General features: G+C 39.7%; 1 protein-coding gene across 1 annotated transcript in view; it reads left to right on the top strand.

Moving 5' to 3' along the window:
- Window positions 1-21,893, top strand: part of nptnb (neuroplastin b) — a 33,977-nt gene that overhangs the window by 11,538 nt on the left and 546 nt on the right. The window contains exons 2-8 of the mRNA XM_077519763.1: window positions 2,138-2,485; window positions 9,528-9,702; window positions 10,318-10,412; window positions 15,010-15,143; window positions 15,229-15,502; window positions 21,224-21,245; window positions 21,787-21,860. Of these exons, the coding sequence (XP_077375889.1) occupies window positions 2,138-2,485; window positions 9,528-9,702; window positions 10,318-10,412; window positions 15,010-15,143; window positions 15,229-15,502; window positions 21,224-21,245; window positions 21,787-21,847 (1,109 nt within the window). The 3' untranslated portion in view covers window positions 21,848-21,860. The remainder of the gene's footprint in view (window positions 1-2,137; window positions 2,486-9,527; window positions 9,703-10,317; window positions 10,413-15,009; window positions 15,144-15,228; window positions 15,503-21,223; window positions 21,246-21,786; window positions 21,861-21,893) is intronic.

Genomic DNA, 21,893 nt, shown 5'->3' with positions numbered 1-21,893 from the left:
TACAAATTTAAAAGCACAGACACTGTTGGATCAGTCTCAACTCATTCGCTGTCTCAAAATGACAACATGACATCAATAATATTGACAAAGCACTTCAACTTCACTATGGCACAACACCCCCAGACATCATCATTCAGCTCAATGTAATTTAAGCATTAAAACGGGTTCAGAACATTCAGAGAGACGTACTTGGGACTGGTCGCCAGGACACATACAAACAACCAATCACCCTCAGATTCACACCTGTGGACATTTTAAGAGTTAAATGAATAATTGCATCAAAAAACACTTTTCCACTGATCAACAAAATTATGACTGCTAGTTGCTTTTAGTATTGTTCCGATACCGTTTTTTGGCTCCCGATACCGATACTCAGCTTTGCAGTATTGGCCGATACCGATACCATACCGATACTTAAGGTTTTTTTTTTCCTCAACATGAAAAAGATGTCCTGCCATTGGTTCAGAGCATTCAAGAGCCAATAGGATATCTTAGATCGGCATGCAGTGAACATGTCACATACCAGTGAATGTCGTGCACCAGCAAGACACAAGATGCTGCATCCAAAATCCTATATTAGCGATGGAATTAATGGTATCGGCATGTTACATACCGATACCACTGTTTTAATGCAGTATCGACACCTCTGCCGATACCAGTATCGGTACTGGAACAACACTAGTTGCTTTCCCACCCCAAACCATTTTAGATACAAGTCTAGCCTATATACTTGTACATAGTGTTCACTCCTAAGCACTAACAGATATAAAAGTTAGCTTTACTGAAGTTTTCTTGCTATTGAGGTCAAGTGTAAGTGGTGCCTCTGATTGCCACGGCAACATGCCAACAAGTCAGGTTGATTGTTGATGAGCGTTCGTCTACTCCACAAGGGCTTCTGATGAACAGATTTCAGGGAACCTGACAAGAATGATGAAACACAGTTGTGCTTTCCCCAGAATATATTTATTTACAGTGAACAGTTTTAAGGTAATAAGCGCTCTACATGCACTACACCCGGCACATTGTAACTGTGAAAAGTGGTGGTCACACTTTAGCACTACATTTTCCCATTGTCATTAAGTTGCAACTCATGTTTAACCAAGCAAATATTCCTTCGTTAACTTTCTGCAGTACTTGTCATCAAGAGGGTCAGCGTTGAGTTGGAGCCTAGCTGACTTCGGGTGAAAGTCGGAGTACAGACCAGTTGCAGATTAAATGAGTATATAGACAAAAACACAGCACAGAAGGTCTCAGAACTGTGTGTAGATGTTTAAACCACTCTCCCGCTATGTCACCCTGAAGCCAAAAGATGTTAAAAAACAACTAAAAATAAATACTAACTTGCTTTAAAAATACATATGCTATCGTTTAACAACAAAAACGCATATAATGTGGTCCAATCGTCCCTGGCTATACCAGACACTGGTACAACTTCTCAGACAGAAACAGTGGTGAAACAACTAAATATCAGTTCAGTGATTCACAGCCAAGACAGTAAACGTTTGAGTTTGCAAAATGCAGACATTGTCATTTTGTGGAAGCGCCAAATACTGTATTAATTCTTCTTCAGTTTCCTTAAATTATTTTTGTTCTTCTCTTTAATCTGGAATATAATGTGGAGTGTCCAAAATGCACTTTCAATGCAGTAACACATAGCTGACAACCAGTCCAGGGTGTACCCTACCTCTTGCCCAAAGAGTCAGGTGGGATAGACTCTCAGTAACCCACATCACTAATGAGAAAAATAAATACCAGTACATAAAAGCTACTGTATAATGAGCTTTACACACTTGTTTTTTTAAACACTGCTCTTATTCTCAACTGTGTCACAAACTAAGCTTTATGCCCCTTTTTATTTTCATTGCACAAAAGTTTAAATACCATCTTGCCTCTGAACAAATTGACGAGCAAGGTGCAAGTAAGTCACTGATGTAGACTGACAGTAGACAGACTGAAGACTTCAGAGACAGTTCTACATTATTTCTTTTCTACTTCATTTAACACTTACTAATGATCTGGGCCTCTTTCTTTTGCTTGATATCCTGTTTTACCAAGCTGTACTCTAATCACATTGAATTCCATTGTTATTTTCTCACCTTATCTACTGCTCTAACCCTCCTGATCTCTTTGTTTTCAGCTGGGTTTGTGAAGTCACCGATGTCTGAGACCAAGCTCACTGGGGACACATTTGAGCTCTACTGCGACGTACTTGGAAACCCCACCCCAGAGATCCAGTGGTGGTATTCCGAGATCAACCGAGCAGACTCGTTCAAGCAGTTGTGGGACGGAGCCCGCAAACGCAGAGTGTCCATCAACACTGCTTATGGTGCCAACGGTGTCAGCGTTCTGGGTATTACGCGCCTCACGCTCGAAGACTCTGGGACCTATGAGTGCCGGGCTAGCAATGACCCAAGGCGAAATGACCTGCGACAAAACCCTGCTATCACCTGGATTCGGGCCCAGGCCACCATTTCGGTGCTACAAAGTGAGTAGTGCATGTCCATTCAATGGTGAATGAACCCGTAATCTTCTGTTCTAACCACTCCATCCTGTATTTTTTTTTCATTGTGGTAAAATGTGATTGTCTTGCTCGGATATGTGGCAGACGGATGTCAATCAATTTCATCCTTTTCCTCTTTGTGACCGCAACTTCGGTTGAGTCTCTTTCACTGCTTGGATTGTTGTCTTTAATCAAAAATCCAGCCTGCTAAAAGCATGCTTATGTTGTCATTTTGCATTCGGCCGTTTCACTCAAATGTAATTGGGAGCGTTAGAAAACACAAGCGGACATTGGAGTTCAGTCTCTCTATGATAACATATTTTTGCTCTCTAATTTGGTGGTGATCCAATAAAAGAATCAGACCCCATTGGGTGTCTCATTTCACCTTTGGATGAGACATATTTTATTTCCATGAAACAGTCTCCCAGGACTTGTCAGAGCATTGGTGTAACATTCTCATCCAATATGTGTGACCGTGAATCAGTAACGACATTATAGGCCCTTAAACACTCTGCTGTACGCACATAAACAGTCAAACACACTGTACGGTGAGTGGACTTTTCTAATCTGTGCATGCTTGGCCGCTCGGCCTACTGAAGCACATAGACTTAAATGTTGTTAGTCATCGTGAGCTTCTCCCAGAGAGGCTGTAAAGGTGTCAGATCCTTGCCAGCCTTTCTGACAAATGTTTATGTATATTTTAGCATAATTTCATGTCGGCAAGTTGATTATTTTTAGCATACCACCGTCTGAAAATATACACGTTCTGTTGTTAACAAGATACAGTATGTTCCACACATATACAGTTTTATCCATGGCACTATACAGTATAAGAGGCTGCTAATTAAGGACAGGCAGAATACCAATAACGCAATATTGTACTGTAGTACACCAACATTCGATGTTGATGCTGCACATCTGTCCAAACACTATCCAACTATATGCAGCTGCACATTTTGTTGTTATTTAAGAAGTATGTCCAAGGCGCTATATAGCGGGCTCTAAATTAGGGTTGATACAGAATACCAATATCACAATTGCATTGTAATTAGGGGTGTCACGATTCGCCAACTCCACGATTCGATTTAAATTTCGATTTTGGGGTCACGATTCGATTTTTTTTTCGATTTTTTTTTTTTTTTTTTTTCGCTCCCCCACTTTATAACACAGAGGCATATGCTTCTGTAGGCTAAGGCTAGTCTATGATCATTGGTTCTATTCATTGTACAGTAAATCTTATTTCAAAAGATCGGCTACATATAGGTGATGCAATTTCCATATTATTTTTGTGTAAATTTATGTAATATATGATAATTGACATTAGGCAGGAATGATCAAATTCAAAGAATTTATTTACAATATAAAGTTAACCGTCTTGTTCTTACTGAAGTGTAAAATAAAAAATAAAAAAACAAAAACAAAAAGTCACAGTGGGTGCCTGCCATCTATTGACTGTTTTTGGTTACAACAGTGTGCTGTGCGTTCCTCTTAAAATAATGTGCAATGTGCAACAACAACAAAAAATATATTGTATCCAAAGTCATGGAACAAATACAGCCTGAACAAACTATATCCCAACATTTACAGTTGCTGGGCATACTGTAGCGTGGTTCAAGTACACTAATTAAATGTTTGAATCCAGCGTTTTCCAAGGCTGCAGGTCTGCTGCTATAAATAGACCTATGGATCTGGCGTTTCGCGCGAGCTGAAGTGTGTGGAAGTTTCACTGTAAATGAGGATGAAATAGTTGGTTGGACCGTTGTTTTCCCACTTCTAGTTGAATTTGATAAATCTAAATCTTTGTGATGCCTGCGTAAATGTCCCGTCATGTTTGTCGTGTTTCCCGTTGTTATAGGCTGGCGGCTCGGGCCCGCCGCCGGCTCCGCTCCCCTAGTATGTATGTGTGTGTTTGTGTCGGCTGGTGCCCGTATAATGGTACTTCAGTTTGAACGCGCCAGCGCGACACTCTGATTGGAGGACTGTGCCAGCGCGACACTCCGATTGGACGACTGTGCCAGCGCGACACTCCGATTGGACGACTGTGCCAGCGCGACGCTATTGTGTATCCGTGTATTAAATGCGGTTATTATTTGTTCACCTTCCACTTTCACTCCCTTGTCAAACCCCTGCCTGAAATTTCAATTAAAACTACTCAGATGTTAAAGTCGACCCGTGTTTATCTACTCTATATTTTCTGTTATTGTGTTACTTCCCTTCCCCTTGACGAGCCGGGCGTAACACCGTGGCCGAGTACAGTACGCGCACATAGCATATCTTGCAACTGTGGTCTTTTTATCGACAACGTGAACGTTGTCGACATAACTCACCGGGAACGCAAAATGTTTCCAAACTGGTGACGAGAGAAGCGGGAGCGGCTTGAAGCACCATTGCTGTGTCTGTCCGCGCTTGCCATCATGACTGCAGGAGAAGTCAGCTAACAAGTGCCGTTAGCTAGTAGCTGAATGGCTGCGTCTCATTTGCTTTCCTGGGAGGTGGCGGTGGCGGCGGTGGCGGCGGGCGCGGGGGGGGGGGCATCGAATCGTGTGTCCTCTCTTCTATTTCGATGCTCGAAATCGTGACGTAATTTCGATCGATTTCGATAAAAAATCGAAATCGTGACACCCTTAATTGTAATACACTAAACATTAGATATTGATGCTGTACTGCTTTTCAAACACTGCCTAACTATTTGCAGCTGCACACTTAATGATAAAACAAATATTATTTCTTAAGCTACGGAAGGTTAAGCATGATACCATTTGGTACAAGGCCAGTACTGAGAAAGGATTATTTTAAATTGTCCCAATTTGGTAAGGTATTTAAAAAAAAAAGAAAAAGAAAACTTGAGTACCAACTTAACAGAAATGGAATTGATCCAATCCAGGGTGAAACTGTTGCCATTTAAAAGAACAATCTTGTAAATGTGATATAAATATGCAAATAACTTACTAGTGGTTCACACTAACATGTTAAAAACGACATAAATTGTGTACTCACCCTTCGATGTGATGGATGCATCGCATCTAAGTAAAAAATTCAGGGCTTTGAGTTGGAGAGCATTAATACTTTACACGATCCTTTTTTTTTTATTACGTTTTTAACTGCCATGCAAGTAGAGAAAGTTAATAATTTTTAATATTAACAATCAATCACATACTCACCATAAGATGACGTGATGGCCATTGACATTGAGCAATTATTGCTTGTCCTTCAGAAGGGAGTCTCTTTACATTGAGTCTTAACAGTTCAATTTACAGTGTACATTCCAATCTTCTATAATTACTGCCACTTTCGTCTTTTTGTATTCAGCAACAAAGACGATGTTTCAAAGGCTATGCTACATTCGAGTCCCATTTCTGGGTTGCTGCAGAGTTAGCCCATTCAAATGCTCACTAAGCTAAAGTCTTAGGTATGCTATCTCATGACTGCACAGATTCAGTTCAAACTTTTTTTTAAATAGTACAACTTCAGAGGCACAATTACCTATTTCCATCGCTCATACAAACTCGTTCTCGAATCGAAAATATAATTTCAAGAGGCATACGACAAGAGTAAATTGTCAGTATAAATTCAAAAACATATAGGATGGTCAGTTCGACACGACATTTCTAGGCTCTTTTTAGCCAGCAGTGGGTGAGTACTATCAGCACATGTGAGAATACACTCACATTTTGAGTGGAGTGTCACTTCAATTAACTTCAGTGAGTCACACTCTGTGCTTCAAATCACATTTTTGTGTGACTTAATAAGCTTGTAATGGGCCCGATTTTTCTTTTGCAACTGAAGACTGAAAATCCCTGTTAGGCACAAGCAGTTCAAACCATTTGGTACAATCAAATGCTTGGGAGGCCCAGTATCAGAAGTGCCCACCCACTGGACTGTAGCCCGGTGTCGTACGTGGGACATTTGGTGCCAGGCTACACTGAGAGACTGACAAAAAGAAAAAGCAGAGCATATATATTAACTTCCTGCCCCATAGATAACCTTCCAAAGGTAGGGCTGGGTTATTATATGATGGCGAAATGTCAGATTACATTTATCAGTTGTGAGCATATGGCAGAAAATGTGCGACAGTAGCCAATCAGTTGCCCTTTTCCTTCTCAACTTTGCTTTGCAAGTTGAAGTAAACGAAAAGGAATAGTAAGAAGCTAGTAAACAATGACCGGATGCGCAGAGAAACATGCATGGATGGGCATCCATGACTTGGCATTATCTTCCAAAACTGACAAAGTTTGACAAGAAGCTCCTTCCCCTCGCTTGTGCGGCGGGATCTTCAAAGTGACATGGAGTAAATGAAGCTGGCTGTCGTGCAAGATGTCCTCAAAAACTGGCAAGACTACAATCCTCTTGAATCATTTGAATAAGTACTACCCAAGTGATGATGTGGAAAGCACGAAAATGTGAGCCGAGTTTGCGCAGCCTGCAGTTTTACTAACTAGCTTTGCAGCCAGCAGACCAAAGCAGCAATCACAAATGTCATCTTTCGATCATAGACATATGCAAGTAGCAATGATGTTAACACTGTATGCAGGACCATAACTTAAAAATGTAAATGTTTAATTTTAAGACATATTCATTCATTTTTAGTAGTTCACTGTGGTTTATATGTGGTCTGCATTTGTTGCACTCATAAGTAAAAGTAATTTCATGGCAGTGTCATAATGTCCTCATCCGTTATTATTTACCGGTAATTGGTTTTGTTTTAGGCAGCACAATTAAATAGTGAGCAGCACGCCTGCCTTACAGTCAGGCTTTCAATCTGTTTTAGAAAATCTCAGAAGTTTGTATGTTCTCTCCGTAATTGTATTGATTTTTGCCGGATACTCTGGTTTTCTGCCACAGCTCCAAAACATATATGTTCAGAAAACTAAAGATGCAAAAAATGCCCGTAGGTGTGAACCGAAGTGTGAATTATTGTCTGTCTACATGTGCCCAGCTATTGGCTGGCAACCAGTCCAGGGTGTACGCTGCCTCACACCCACACCGCTGGGATAGGCTCCAGCTCACCAGCTATCCTTGTGAGGACAAGCACTAATGGATTATTTTCATTTTGTTTTATCCAGACAAGGGTGTTATACAAGGGGAGAGGAGGGAATCTGTTTTCCCTGTCTATTTAAAGACACTTTTTATACTGAGCTTCACGCATAAACAGAGATAAAGTCCTCAGCGTTTGAGATTGACAGGGCGTCCTTATAACAACCTTCTGTGTGAATTGCCTGTGGACCACTCTGCCGAGTTAGCTAAATTTTAATTTATGTACCTCATGTTGTGTCTGTATACTCATGTCTTGAACATGCTATTAATAGAACATGCTTGGTGGGGGGAGAACTCAGGGAGAAGGGGGAGTGATTTCCCTGTAGCGGTGCGCATACAACAGTGCAGGAAGACGGTGCTGTGAATGCTAATAGAAGTCACTAGCTAGTCATCTTTTGCCTACTGGCTCGTAGCCTTGCAGGAATGAGTAGCGTCACGATGCTCAGGCCCACTACTACACCCATTTCAGAGATTTCATGGCCGCCGAAGTTGGTCTGCTCTGGCAGAAAGCCTCCCAAACAAGGCAGAGCAGAGGACACTCTACCCCGAACGTCCTTGAGACATGAATCGTGTAGTGACCAGGGATATCTGTCATTTAAGAGGGCAGCACAGCAGTAATGTAGCATGTCAGTGATGTTTTTGATGTTACATCTAGTGCAGAATTAACTTTTCACCAAATATTTGGCAAATCTGTTTTACCGCAGCATGATACTAGAATGATCATCATTAATCAGTTAAAGGTGGTACTTCATTTATGACGGAGTTTCATTACTATAGCAGGGATGCAAGTCAAATTTGGTTAAATTAAGTGGAACACGCTGTAGCAGGGGTGTCAAATTCATTTTTGTCACAGGCCACATCAAAGTCCTGATTTCCCTCAGAGGGCATTTTAATTTATGACTATGAATCCATACAGTATGTCTATGATTACCTCATGTATATACAAAACAAACTAATAGATGACTAGGTTGAAATCAAAACCCAGTTAAAAAAAAAAAGTGCAACTACTGTATTTTTTATTTAAATTTATTTTCAAAAGGTGATTGGTAAAAAAAAAAAAAAAATGCTGTTTGCAATTATGGTATTTTAGCAAGAAACATGAAGTCGACACAAGCAATCTGGCTTCGTGGGCCATCTACAATGATGTGGCGGAACAGCTTTAGCCCACCTGCCTTAAATTTGACACCTGTGCACTGTAGTCTATCACTAACGTTGTAGTAACGTCATAATTACAGTAAATATTTGTAAGAAAAACACTTAGCGAAAAAAATTATCAAATGACATACTGTAGGCACAAAAAGAAGAATGACATCACTGATGTTAAGTCTAATAAATTTGTGTGGTGTTTAAAACTGAAAAGAATATTAATTGGACATTGCAGTGTTTCATCATATTATTGTCATGGAAAATGTATTTTCCTTTATTCAATTATTTAATGTCTTAAACTCCTGTGAATACTTGCACAAAAGCTATTTTCAAAAATGTTAGAAATCTGTTTTGATTACAGGTGTGGTTGTTTCAGTTCCTGAGATGATAATTTAAAAAATGTGTACGAAAAACAATCCAATGAAAAAAAAAAAAAAGAAAGTCTGTGACTTCTTGTGCTGTATTCTTATACCGATTGGTCAACTCAGCCAAATTGTGTAGACAAGATTGCTGATTAGGAAAATGAAGTGCACTACTTGGCTGCAACCAGCAGTGGCTGTGTTATATAATCTCTCATGTCGTGGTCTAATGCTTTTTCACAGGCCAATATACATATACTATTCCACACACAGTAACATTTCTAAATGAATGACACAAATCTGGTTGATTGGAGGTTTACCAGCTGTTTCCAAAAACTGTTTGATACATGGACATTACACCACAATCGGCCATCCACAAATACTGTATTCCAATCTAATAGCATAGAACCTAATGGAATTTGGGAATATCCCAAGAAGTGCGCTGAGCCCTGCTTCTGTGATAAGTGTGGTCTGTCTCTGTCTTGCAGAACCAAAGATCAATGCCTCTGATCAGATCATCCTGCCGGCGGACTCCCCTGGCATACCGGTTACTCTACATTGCAACCTCACCACCGCCCATACCGCGCACACGGAGAGCTTCTGGGTGAAGAACGGACGGGAGATTGCCAACACGCGGACCGAGCATAGGAGCACAGCGTACAGGTGCCTCTTTCAAGTCTGGGTCATGTAGAAAATACTGATGGAGAGCTAATTAAAGGTCTAAATTCATATGCTTTGTCAAGACAAAGGCAGTATAGTGTCTTTCTGACAATAGACCTTCTGATTTGAAATGCCTGCCTGAATGTTTCCCACTGAAAATGGTGTTGTCTTCTTTGGACAAGGACCTGAAGTCTTATTATAAACTTAAAGCATACCAAAAGTGATAAATCTTGGCCTTCGGTACTAACTCGTTTTAACTTTGCACTGTCACAAAGGATCACCAATGGAGTACAAAGCCACTGTCACCCCTGTAGACAAACCACAGACTCTCCCTAGCCACAAGATAGGACCAATTGGTCACTTCCTTGTCACATTACATCAGTGATCCTCATAAGAGGATACGGCTAATATGCCCGTGGTTCCCTTCCCTGCAGAATCCTGAGCTGCTGCTCTGTAATATCCCAGTGTCATGCCAACACAATGTACTACAAGCTCTCCGGTCCTCCAGGGGCCTCGCCTTGCTGATGTAGTCCCAACTAATTAGTAGTAGTTTACTTCAGAGGTTTGAGTGACTAGCAGGTTTAAAATATGGGATTAATGTTTTCTGTCTTGTTGCAGAATTGGTAAACCACGGGCAGATGATTCTGGGGAATACATGTGTGTATACACATTCGAAATGGCTCCGAATGCAAACGCAACCATTGAAGTAAAAGGTAAGATTCTTGTATTGCATAGATGCATAATTACATAAATAAGAGAATGGGGAACAAAGTTGATCCGAGGTAGGAAAATGTGCTCTTCATCAACTATTTAGACATAATGTTAACGATGCAATGGTTGAACACAAGTGCACATAGTTTGACAGCGAATGAGGAGAAATCAGCGGTTCTAACCTACGCTAATGCAATAGTCATAAATATAGCTGAACCGGTCTTCCTGTGCCATGTGATGACATTCTTATGCCATTGTGCAAACTATTTTATTGTGCGCTGTCTGTAAACTCAAAATCTTGTTTGTCGGGACTGTTTGTGGATTAATATTGTACCATAAGAGATAATATGAGACACTGTAATATCGATATTCTGTCCCACCCCTGCTAGCCACTCACTCTCTGTGACCTGCTGACAACAGCAGCTTTGATTGGAGCTTTTGACATGCCATTGCTGCCCTGCGATTAACTGGTGACGAGTCTGGGGTATACCAATGTAGCCTAAATTCAACAGCGACCCTAATGAGGACAAGCGATCAAGCTGTATAGGAAATGGTGAGATTGGCGGTTGGACGGATGGATGGACAAGCAATCGCTGGTTTCCTATTGAGCCGTAGCAAGATAAAGATGTCCTAGAAAAGTTAACAACCCGAGGCTGTGTGAAGTGACTCCTTGTTGACAAAGATGTTTGAACTCATCCTGTGCAACGGTTATGACAGGAAGCTCTCCTGAGGCTCTTGTCACTCTTGGCTTTCGCTCAGATGATGGTTTTAACAAAATGGACAGGCGACCGCAAATGTTCAGCAGACATGCAAAGACGGTGCTCTCCTGCAGGGCATTTCTAAAGGCCACTTGTCAAAATAGAAGCACTCTTGTGGTTTTCTGATTGAAAACTGTGTTATCAAAGGACTGATTAACAGGTTATGTAAACAGTGTCTATATTAGCTAGGAAAGCTGACCAACCGAGATAACTCATATGCTGAACTACACAAGCTGACAGCCAAGCCGTCTCCTCGAATAAGCAATCTTCCCTGAGAAAGGGCAAGTGAAGACCCTGTTCAAGAGAAGCTTGCCTGCGTGCGGTACATAAGCCAATTTGCTGTGGCATGGCTAGGCTGCATACTGAGCATGCCCTGCCTCTTATTCCATGGTTGTCTTAGAGCGCTGCCTGATTGCATAACATGGGTGATGAGTATGTGTGTGCTCCGCTTTTTACTGGCTCAAGAGCTGACGGGACTCGTGTCCGTTCAAAGTGAAGTGTCCTGGCCGTCTCCGAGGCTGCAGGGCTGTGACTGTTGAGTCTTTCTATGTGTCTCCCCTGAGAGAAAGACAGTCTTTTAACTGGTCACAGAGTGCATGAGTTTGTCCTTTCTGTTCATCAATGTTAGAAGCAGCTACTGCCAGATTGATAACATTTTCATCACGATCCCCAAATGCTCTTTTTAATTTTCTCGAAGTGTTTGCAATCTTTTGTGACCTAGGTAGAGAGCCCGCTGTTATGCTAGCCAGCTTTGCACTGTGCTTCTTGGCAACCAATTGCTGAGATCCCTCGCCTACAGTGTCCTTGGCACACTCATCCTTGCAGGACTCAGCTCTAGAGGCAACAGATGGAGGCTTCTGTGATGTTGTAGGATTAAGCCTGTGAATCCTGTCCCAGCCATCTCTGTTGCAGCACGGTAGTTTATTGTCTGCGGTAGTAAGCTCACTGCCACTACACATTTGGTATCTCAAAAAGCCCTAACCTGCTGAATGATAATGCCATTTACTCATGGAACATGAGCTTTTATCTGTTATCAATAATAGTATTATGTAAACTCATTGTTGTGTTTTTACCAATGCTAATCTGAAAAAATAAATAAATAAATAATTTTATTTAAACTGTGATCTCAAACAAAGCAGCGGTTAACAAACGTTAAAAAGAAACAGCTGTGGCGTAATCAATATGCGTTTGTCTGGTAATATATGAGGCTCATGATTAAATGCTAAAATGCTAACAATTAGTATACTAACAGCTGGCATCTTAAACCATTGTTAATTTTGTTCCTCATTCTGGTTTGTTAGTAGGCCACATTATGTTTCATGGAGGAATAAAAACCAATCAGTCATGTCAATTTAGGACACGGTGCGCCTCATTGGAGAGGTGTTGATGTCTATCGATATTGATACAATTCTAAGGTTCTACTTGGTATGCTAACATACGGAAAGAAAGCCACATCAAAATTTACAACAAAAAAAGTGCCATAGCCAATCAAAAGTTTTCATTCTATGGAGTCAGGTATGATTTCAAGAGCCGAAAGAGACTCGATGAAATGCTAAACTTCTAACATGATATTCTAACATATACGCAGAGAGAAAATGGCCATACTTTTGTTTGTCATCCATCTGGTTTTAGGTTACTAGGTAACTTATTAGTTTATTAGGCTACTTCCTGGTTGGAGAAAGCGAGACAGTGATTTGGCGTCATGATTCAGCAAGCTAAAGGAATGCTTGAATTCCATAAAAACTTAAACGGAAATAGCAGACATTTTTCACACTAAATGTATTTGTTTGTATTTGTATTTACTATGTCAAAATGTCTGCTGTAAACAAGGTCATTGTAACAACAAAGCTAATGGTGGCCTAAAACTTTTAGACAGTCCTGTGTATCATCACAAGCAGATCAGATTGACAGCTGCCAATACAGGATTTAATTTAACTGTCTCTCAGTCATCCTAATGCATATCCTCCCTGACAGCTATGACCACGACCGTCCTCAAAAGTCGACACTCTTTATCTCCGCCTGGCACAAGCAGTTTAATAATCACGGGAGTGTGAAATTGAGGTTTCTGCTGATTTGGCGCCACTTTGGACAGTTGTCTCCATGCCGTCACTCGTTGACATAATACAAGGCAGGGATAAGGCGCAAATGAGCTTGGCCACTCCTCTGCTCAGAGCAGCACGTGGGTTCCATAATTAGAGTGGGGGTGATGTCACTAAAGAACTCAGACCCCCCTCTTGCTCCATTATCCATGTGCAGCTGAGAAAAATGATCATTCGGGGTCTTATCCTGCTTAATTGCATGGAAGGAATTATTGTAATTTTGGGGGATTAGTGGCAGAGCGGTTATCCTCTCACCGCGCAGTCAAATGAAGAGTCTCACCTGTTCTATTGGCAGATTGTTGTGACTTGGCGCATGGTTTCTGACTTTTTCTAACCCCAGTTTTGAATAGACATTATCCCAGTGTTGATTAATCAGAGGCAATTTATTTTGTTCCTTTCGCATTGCATTTCTTTTGTGGAATTCACTTTGGAGTTTTTGAATTGGAACATCTGGAGGCTCTAATACATCAACCGATCCCTCGCTCTCATGACCTCAATATGATTCATCATGTTTTCCCCCCCTTCCATATTGCAGTGTGATTTTCCACATTGCAGGGATTTGGTCGTGCTGGTAGATCAAAACTATATATTTTATTGGTTAGAACATCTTTCTTTGCGAAAATATAAAGAGTAACACCATATAAAAGATAGTATTAAACTGCTCTGTGATTAACTGGTGACCTTTCCAGTGTGTGCCCTGCCTCAACCCCAAAGGCAGCTGGCATAGGCTCCAGTTCACTCATGTCCCTAATTAGGACAAGCACTTTTGAAAATGGATAGAATGGTAGCAACAGTCAAGGTCTTTTTTCGAATCTAGAATTAGAATTTTTAGAATTTAGATTTGTTTTAATTGTTTTTGTTTTTAAGTCAGACAATAGGACAGACTGTATAAAGTTGAAATTAACTGTAACCTTGAACACACTCTGTTCCGACCATGATCCTGGCTAACTTATTATTATTATTATTATTATTATTATTATTATTATAGAACAAAATCAAAATCATAACATACAGTATAAAATGCATTAATTTTTCCAGAGTCAAACTGTGCACCATAATTATGCCTAACTCCACAGACATTTTCTATGTAATATTTACTTTTCTATCATACTAACATATTGAAAGTTAATCGCTGTAAAATAAAACTGCAGTAAAATAATGAAAAACTAGTCACGCTTTGAACGCGTAGTTGAAATTAAATGGTAAGGTGTTTACGGAGTCATCTAGTGGCACTTAATGGGCATTGCAGGAATGAGTTAACGAGTTTCGTGATTTCTTGTTTTCAGCGTGGTCTAAATTCTTGCACAAAAGGTTTCTCTGGTCATGTACATACTAGTCATTAACTGTTATGCTTTTAGCTACATATTTTTGTGAGTATCCATTTGGTAAAAGCTGGCACAAAACACAAACATTCATTTGACTTTGAAGGTTTATTTTTGTTCTAGGAATATGTGGTTGAACCTCGAATTGCATCACTTTGTAGAGTGTCCGACTTTGAATGTATGACTGTACATAATACAAGGTACAATATTAGACAGCATTTTGCGTCTCGATCACAGATGACCAAAGTAGGAATGCTTCAAGACTTCGCAATATACGAGATACAGATTAAAATGTGTTTTTAAACTTTCTGTAAACCAAGACAATTAATCACGCCTTGTTTTATACCTTGCTCTTCTACTTCTGTTGCACGTGTCATACCTCTCCAGGCTTATCTTATTTCTTTTTATCTCTTATCATAGCAAAACCTGTCATCACCGGCCACAAACGAAGTGAAAATAAAAATGAGGGGGAAAACGCGATGCTTTACTGCAAGTCGGTTGGGTATCCGCATCCTACCTGGACATGGCGTAAACTGGAAGGGACGTCCTCCACGGTAAAATACTCAATAATGTCAAATAAACTCGAATATGTATTAGAATGTGTTTTTTTACATTAATTCGGCACTTTAACCCTTTCAGGAGATCGACAATTCCACTGGACGCTTCTTCATCACAAGTCGAGACAACTACACAGAGCTGAACATCACAAACCTTGATATAAACACAGATCCTGGGAAGTATGAGTGCAATGCATCCAATGCCATTGGGACAACTGCTGAAATCACCATCCTACGGGTGCGAAGCCATCTTGCGCCGCTTTGGCCGTTCTTGGGCGTGCTCGCGGAAATTATCATCCTCGTAGTCATCATCGTCGTGTATGAGAAACGCAAGAGGCCGGATGACATTATTGATGGTAAGAGACACCATTTCCGACTGTAATCTCTATGCTTACCGTATTTCTTTGCTATTTTGGTGTGCTGCCTCGCAATAAGAAATGTCCTGTTCAAAACTGAGCTCAGATTCGAGGAATAACTTGTGATCTAATATGATAAAATTACAAGCGAGCATTTATGTCAAACGATGTATTATGAAAAACATCTACAATGTATCATAGATGTTTATGAAGAGCTCTTTTCCTAAATGAGATAATAGCCAAATTCTTCATCTTGCCACGTCATTCATTTGTAGATTATTAACTTTCAATGAACATGTTAGAGCCAATTAATTGTTTCGACAGTTTACAATTTAGGCTTGTCAAATTCGTAGGTCTTGGTAGATCAATTTCAAACAGTTTAGAAAGGAGCTCTTCATGTGACTGAAGAATGGAAACCATATGAAAGGTCTTTAATTGGCAACTATCAGAAAACTTTTTTTAAGGAAAATACATTTCCATTTTCCATAATAATAGGATCATAGATCACTGACATGTCTAATTAATGTTTTGTTTTTATGTATTGTATAAAAACACACAGGTGACTGTTATTAAATTTAGCATCAGACTAAGTCTGTACGTTAAGTCAATCTGTTTTCTATCATCATTGTACATGATGCATTTGAAGTATTAACATATTTACATGAACTGACGCTTCAGAGAGTATGCATGCTTTTCACTCAGCTTTAAACAATATACAGTACTGTATAGATAAGTTTGACAAGCTGATGATGCTATCAATGCTTTATCATTATTATACATTTACTGTACTTCTGCATGGTGAAAGACCAAGTTCAACAAAAACTCTTGCAAAATGATAACCCTGAGCCAATCGAGCTTAATTCTTGGCAGTCTTTGCCAAAATAAAGTGAACTGTGCTTTGAGTGACTTAAGTTCAAAGCACGGAATAGTTAAACATTTTCATTATTTACTTGAGTCAAATTCAGTGATGTCGGTCTATGATAATGAACCTACTAGTGGGATAAGAATGCAAAATATCATATTTAATTATGACCCCAAATATAAACATGACCTAAAGCAGGGTATACACATACTGATATTTAACATTTTTTTTTATTTTTTTTTTTAGGTTAGAGATCAATGTTGACCACACGTATAAGGATTCACCATCATAAATATTGAACGTTTAAAATTTACGATGGTTGGCCCAGACTGTTTACCGAGCAGATTGGGGAGGAAAAATGACTTTGAACACATTGCACCCCAAAAGATAATTGCTCAGGAAATTGGGCCATGACTTAGATTGTACGTGAGAGAAAACGTTGAAATTTGACCGCTTGTTGGTATGTGTGTGCCCTGCTTAAGTATCTGTTATCGCCTGCTCACTGGCCTCAGACGTGATGTGTCGAAAAGGAAGCAGAAGTATTGCATCACGTAATACCCATGCGAGACGCATGCAAATATGACCTTTATGGATTCACATTGAGGAGGTGTTGTTCCTTTGACTGACAGCAATGGTAACAATGGTGTTGATGATATACTGTACATATCATCTCAGATGTGTAACAATTGGTTACTATTCTTCCCTTCCACTTCTTTCGAAACGGCACCATAATCTAAATGGGTGGTAAGTGAGAGATTCTGCATGGTCCTAGAGATGTATTTTATCAGTTGTTTTTAACAAGCCTACTGTCCACTGCCCCAAAAACTCAAGTGTGAGTTTGGCTCTATCTTGGTGTTTGTCAAACATTTGCTCTAACGTCAGAGATTCAATTTTCCTCAAACGATATATTAGGTTATGCAAGTGCTCCAGCAAATAAACAAAAAAAATGCTTTGCATGCCTCCCTTCGCAATAATATTTGAAGCCTTCTGTGTTGCCGCATCGCACAAGCTGGGTTCGAGTGTGGGCGGACACACTGTAAACAGGCAGGTAAACAACGCCTGCGAACACAACTTTGTATTAAAACGCTCATCCCTGCAGCAAAAAGCTTCAAGAAACCGTTTTACAGGCTAAGACTGAACATTATGTCTTATTCATCTAAATGAAATCTGATTTGCTTAAAAAAAAAACACACAAGAGAAGCGGATGAAAAAAAATAGAACTGATTTGAAATTCAAATATCATTTCTCAATATATTAAACCACAATGCGCCTTTCAAACTGTCTTATGCTTCCGGAGGAGCCCAAATCTCGAGCAGGAGGTGGCCGCTTGAAAATGTCTCAAAACCCCAAAGGCACCCCCAAGTCAACAAAGGTTATGTCTAACCTTTACTAATGCTTTATCATCTTCAAAATTCAACATACGACTACAGCCGCATTATTCTAAAACAGAACAGCGACAGGCCCTGCTGTCATTATGGATCACAGCGGCGCAACCAAACACTCTAACACAGCCCAAACAAAGCTGCCGGGTACATCTTGCTTTTGTTGTTTTAAAGCAAACAAAGAAGATGTGCGCGGGCAAATCTGTAAGGAATATTAAACAGCTATATTTTGGCAAGACTTGTGGTGCCCTTCTGATCATTTCATCAGCTGCAAATTGACAAAGGGAGAGTGATAAAACATCCAATAATGGTATAATGGTATAATATTCGTTTGAGTTAAAGTTAGGTAGCACACTTAGCATGAAAGGATTGGTCACTGCATGCAAGTATTTTTTTGGGAGAAAAAAAAATACAATAGAAGCTCTAAAGCTGAAAGCCGAACATGGCGTATTGCACAACATGAGGTGCAATATGTAATTCAAACACAATTTGGGGGAAATATTCATGCATGCATCAAAAGACTAACTCTGCCTGTATTATGCTTTTACTTTACTTTTTCTTTAGATTTTTGTCCGGCCTTAGATGTTCCACTGCATTAGACAATATTTATCAGGACAGGAATTAGGATGCGGATTTAGTTCGATTAAGATCTATAGAAAAGAAACTATATTTTTTTTAAAAAGTCACTGACTTTTTTGACATTTAAGTGGCGGGCGGAAATTCTTGCAAAATCTTTGAGACAAAGAACTTTACAAGTATTAAAACATGTTACAGCTCCTCCATGTACTCAGTAACAGCTAACAATAGCCACCGGAACAAATGCCTTAAAAATAAAATGTTATTTATCTATGATCTATTTTTAAGAAGTATTTTCTTCTCTGAAAATAACACAACAACATTGCGGTTACCAAGGATCTGCTATCATCCTGGGACAAACAACAAAATAATAATAAAACACTTGAGTAAAATAAAACATTTGCACACATCAAAGCATACACAGCTCAAGTAAAGAGTGTGCATGGCCTCCAGTTGGTTTCATCCACCGGAAAAATGAAGCGATTAAGGTGGATTATATTTTCTATGTTTATGCCATTCAAATCAGCAGTGAGGGCTCTCAGCTCACGAGGCACAGCCTCTCTAAAATCTCCTTTTAGCATCCCAGATTCCCGCCGGTTTTGGCCCCCTGTCTGCGTGCATTATGACTTCCTGTATTTGAACACCTCTCATGCTCCACAGTCAAGGGCTCTGAGGCAGAGGCTCACATTTATACCCTGTGTTTCAAATCTAGTTGCTTGGGATTTTTACTGTGTGATCATTTTGGCATTTTTATTTTAGTTTATTTGAAAATGCATCATTTGTAAAATAACATGCATCGTAAACAAAAGTGATCACGTTGATACCACTGTCACACAGTAAAAATCTGTTACTTGTCATGTGCTTGCAGAGGCAGTATAGTAAACACAGCTTGTGTGGTGTATGCATAGGAGGTGAGAAAACGGTGGCATATGCAGAAAGACATCCCGCACAAATTGATCGCAACGCCATGTTTGATGACTAACAATATGACATACACTGCTTCATATTAACGCCATGGAATGCTGCTATAATGCTGCCGATCTGCGACTTTGTAATTGCATGTAGCTGTTGACTTACCCAGTGACACGTTTGCATCTGTATGCCAAAACACCAAAAACCTTGTCAAGGGCGCCAAATGGAACGATAGGCCTCATTTCCACCAAGTTATAAAGTGGCCCTAAAATTGTTTATAAATGCATATACAGAACCGCGAGGAAGGAATATATCATATTCTTTTGTTGGGGTCTCATTCACAGTAGTACACTTTGTAAACACGGAGCTACCTAGTGTGTCCTAAATTCGTGTTACAATAGAATTAACATAACAGCCAGAAAATAACAAAATCCTAATTTCTTGTTTACAGGCACATTGCATTGTACCAGGCCATTTATTGTCTTGTTAAATTATTGCCTTACTAGTATGGCTTTGATGTCATGTAGTGATAGACCGATATGGTTTTTTCAAGGCCGATACCGATACAGATTATTTGTAGTCAAGTTGGCCGATAACCGATATTTCAAGCCGATATTCATTTGCAGTAAAATGGGGAGGGGGGGGGAATTCTTTCAAACTATATATAATTTCTCACTGAGTAACAAATTTATGTGAATGTATCTCATTTGGGGTTTTTGTTAGGGTTCGTAAAAACGTTTCAAAAGGATTTTTGCGGTGAAAAATTGTGTGAATATGTTCCAAATGTGTTTACGACAAATAAAAACTGACTGCGAACATCTTACAAATCCTGATGAAAACCCCAAATTCGCTACGTTCGCAAGTATCCCCTGCTCAGTGAGCTTTATCGGCCTTCAGATTCAAAACATGGCCGATGCCGATATTTGTCAAAATGCCAAATATCGGCGCCGATAATCGGCCCCGGCCGATTATCGGTCTATCCCTAATGTCATGCCATTTGCTTAGCTAACATAATTTCCGCCGTTCTGCAGGGGAAATAAGAAATATGATTCAGTTATACCGATTCATATGAATTGTACCCTTGGTGGAAATGTAGCTTGACACGTTAGTTATCTTTTCTATGATGTTTCTCAATGTGATGTTGAAATTACGGCCTTTCAAGATAATATTAATACTAATAATACACCGCTCACTGAAAGAATGTATGACTATTCTCGTTCAAAGAATGATTTACTAACATGAATGAATTACAAAGTAAATGCAGAGATTCTTACTGTGCCGTGCCGTCGGGAAATCATAAAAAACACTATGAAGCTGCTGGAAGCTCAAAAAAGATCTGTGTTATCATGCCAAATCGTTCACAATAGCTCATTTGTGTATTTTTTTTTTCTTTCTTTTTTGGCCTTTTCAAAAATCACTGTGATATTGCTGTGTGTAATTAAAAGGCGGTTTGAAATGAGCCATCTGCAAGCCTCCTACATGTGTATGCTCAGTCTGACAATTAATAGCAACCCCAAGGGTTAAAACTCGAGGTAGGTTTAACCATCGCAGTATTGTCAAATTCTACTACTTTAACGTTACATCACTGCCGGCCATTTTACCACACTAATACAGTTGTGCAGCATTACCACCTTCCAAGAATCCACATTTTCAAATGTATCGTTTTAATTTGACACAGTTTGTGCATAGGACGAGCTGACTTGTGTGATTTCAGGGCTTATCACGAGTGCACGGCTGTGTCACACCACCATTCAAAGCAATCTGTTCTCTCAGCAAACGTTCACGCTTGAATGATTCGGTGGCCTATATTGAGCAACTTTGGAGCATTTCTAAGTAGATTTTTTTTCCCCTCTTTTTCTGTAAACACCTCAGTGAAATAGCTACCTGTGCAATGTTAATGTGTTAGATTTGGCATATATTCTTTCATTACCTTTCTCTCATGTTTGTCTCTTTTGTTTGTTTTTCCATTCTCTGTTCACCCCGTCAAAGATGATGAGCCAGTTGGACCAATGTAAGTCAACAGATCTACACACAAAGTATTTCCTCAAAAAGTGGCCGTCCCTCAAACAGATGCAGTTCCCCAATTAGCCTGATGTGTCGTGCTCAAGACATGAAGCAAATATATTAGCAACTGTAATTAACACACTATCATTTATACTGCTGAAGCCACTTGAACTCTGTTGCGAACCAAAACCGCAGCACCAAAACATGTAAATAGCCTCTTAGAGGAGGCAGTAACATTTCGAGGTGTTGAAGAGGAAACTGCGCAATATTGTAAAGTTTGATAAATATTTGGTGTTCCCATTTTTGTGTCAACTCTTCTATTTGCCAAAATAATTCCACTGGTTAATTTTAATGCTCGTCAAACTCATTTTAAATAGATGCACACAAAAAATGCCCCTCTTAACTGCATTTAAAAAACAAAACAAAAACAAAAACAAAAAAAAACATTAGGCCACTGTTTGTGAAAATTCACTACCGTAAATCATACAGTGTTTTGACCTATTTATTTACCTTCATGTTTTCTGAAACCCTACCTGCTTCTTTCCCAGGAAAACCAATTCTACAAACAACCACAAAGACAAAAACGTCCGCCAAAGGAACACAAAATAAACAATCAACTCAAGTAAGACACTGTGGAGAGTGATGGCGGGTGCTA

This window comes from Festucalex cinctus, chromosome 4, assembly GCF_051991245.1.
Source record: "Festucalex cinctus isolate MCC-2025b chromosome 4, RoL_Fcin_1.0, whole genome shotgun sequence".
Lineage (NCBI taxonomy): Eukaryota > Metazoa > Chordata > Actinopteri > Syngnathiformes > Syngnathidae > Festucalex > Festucalex cinctus.
Note: the sequence above shows the minus strand (reverse complement) of the source record. Positions and strands in the feature narration are given on the sequence as shown.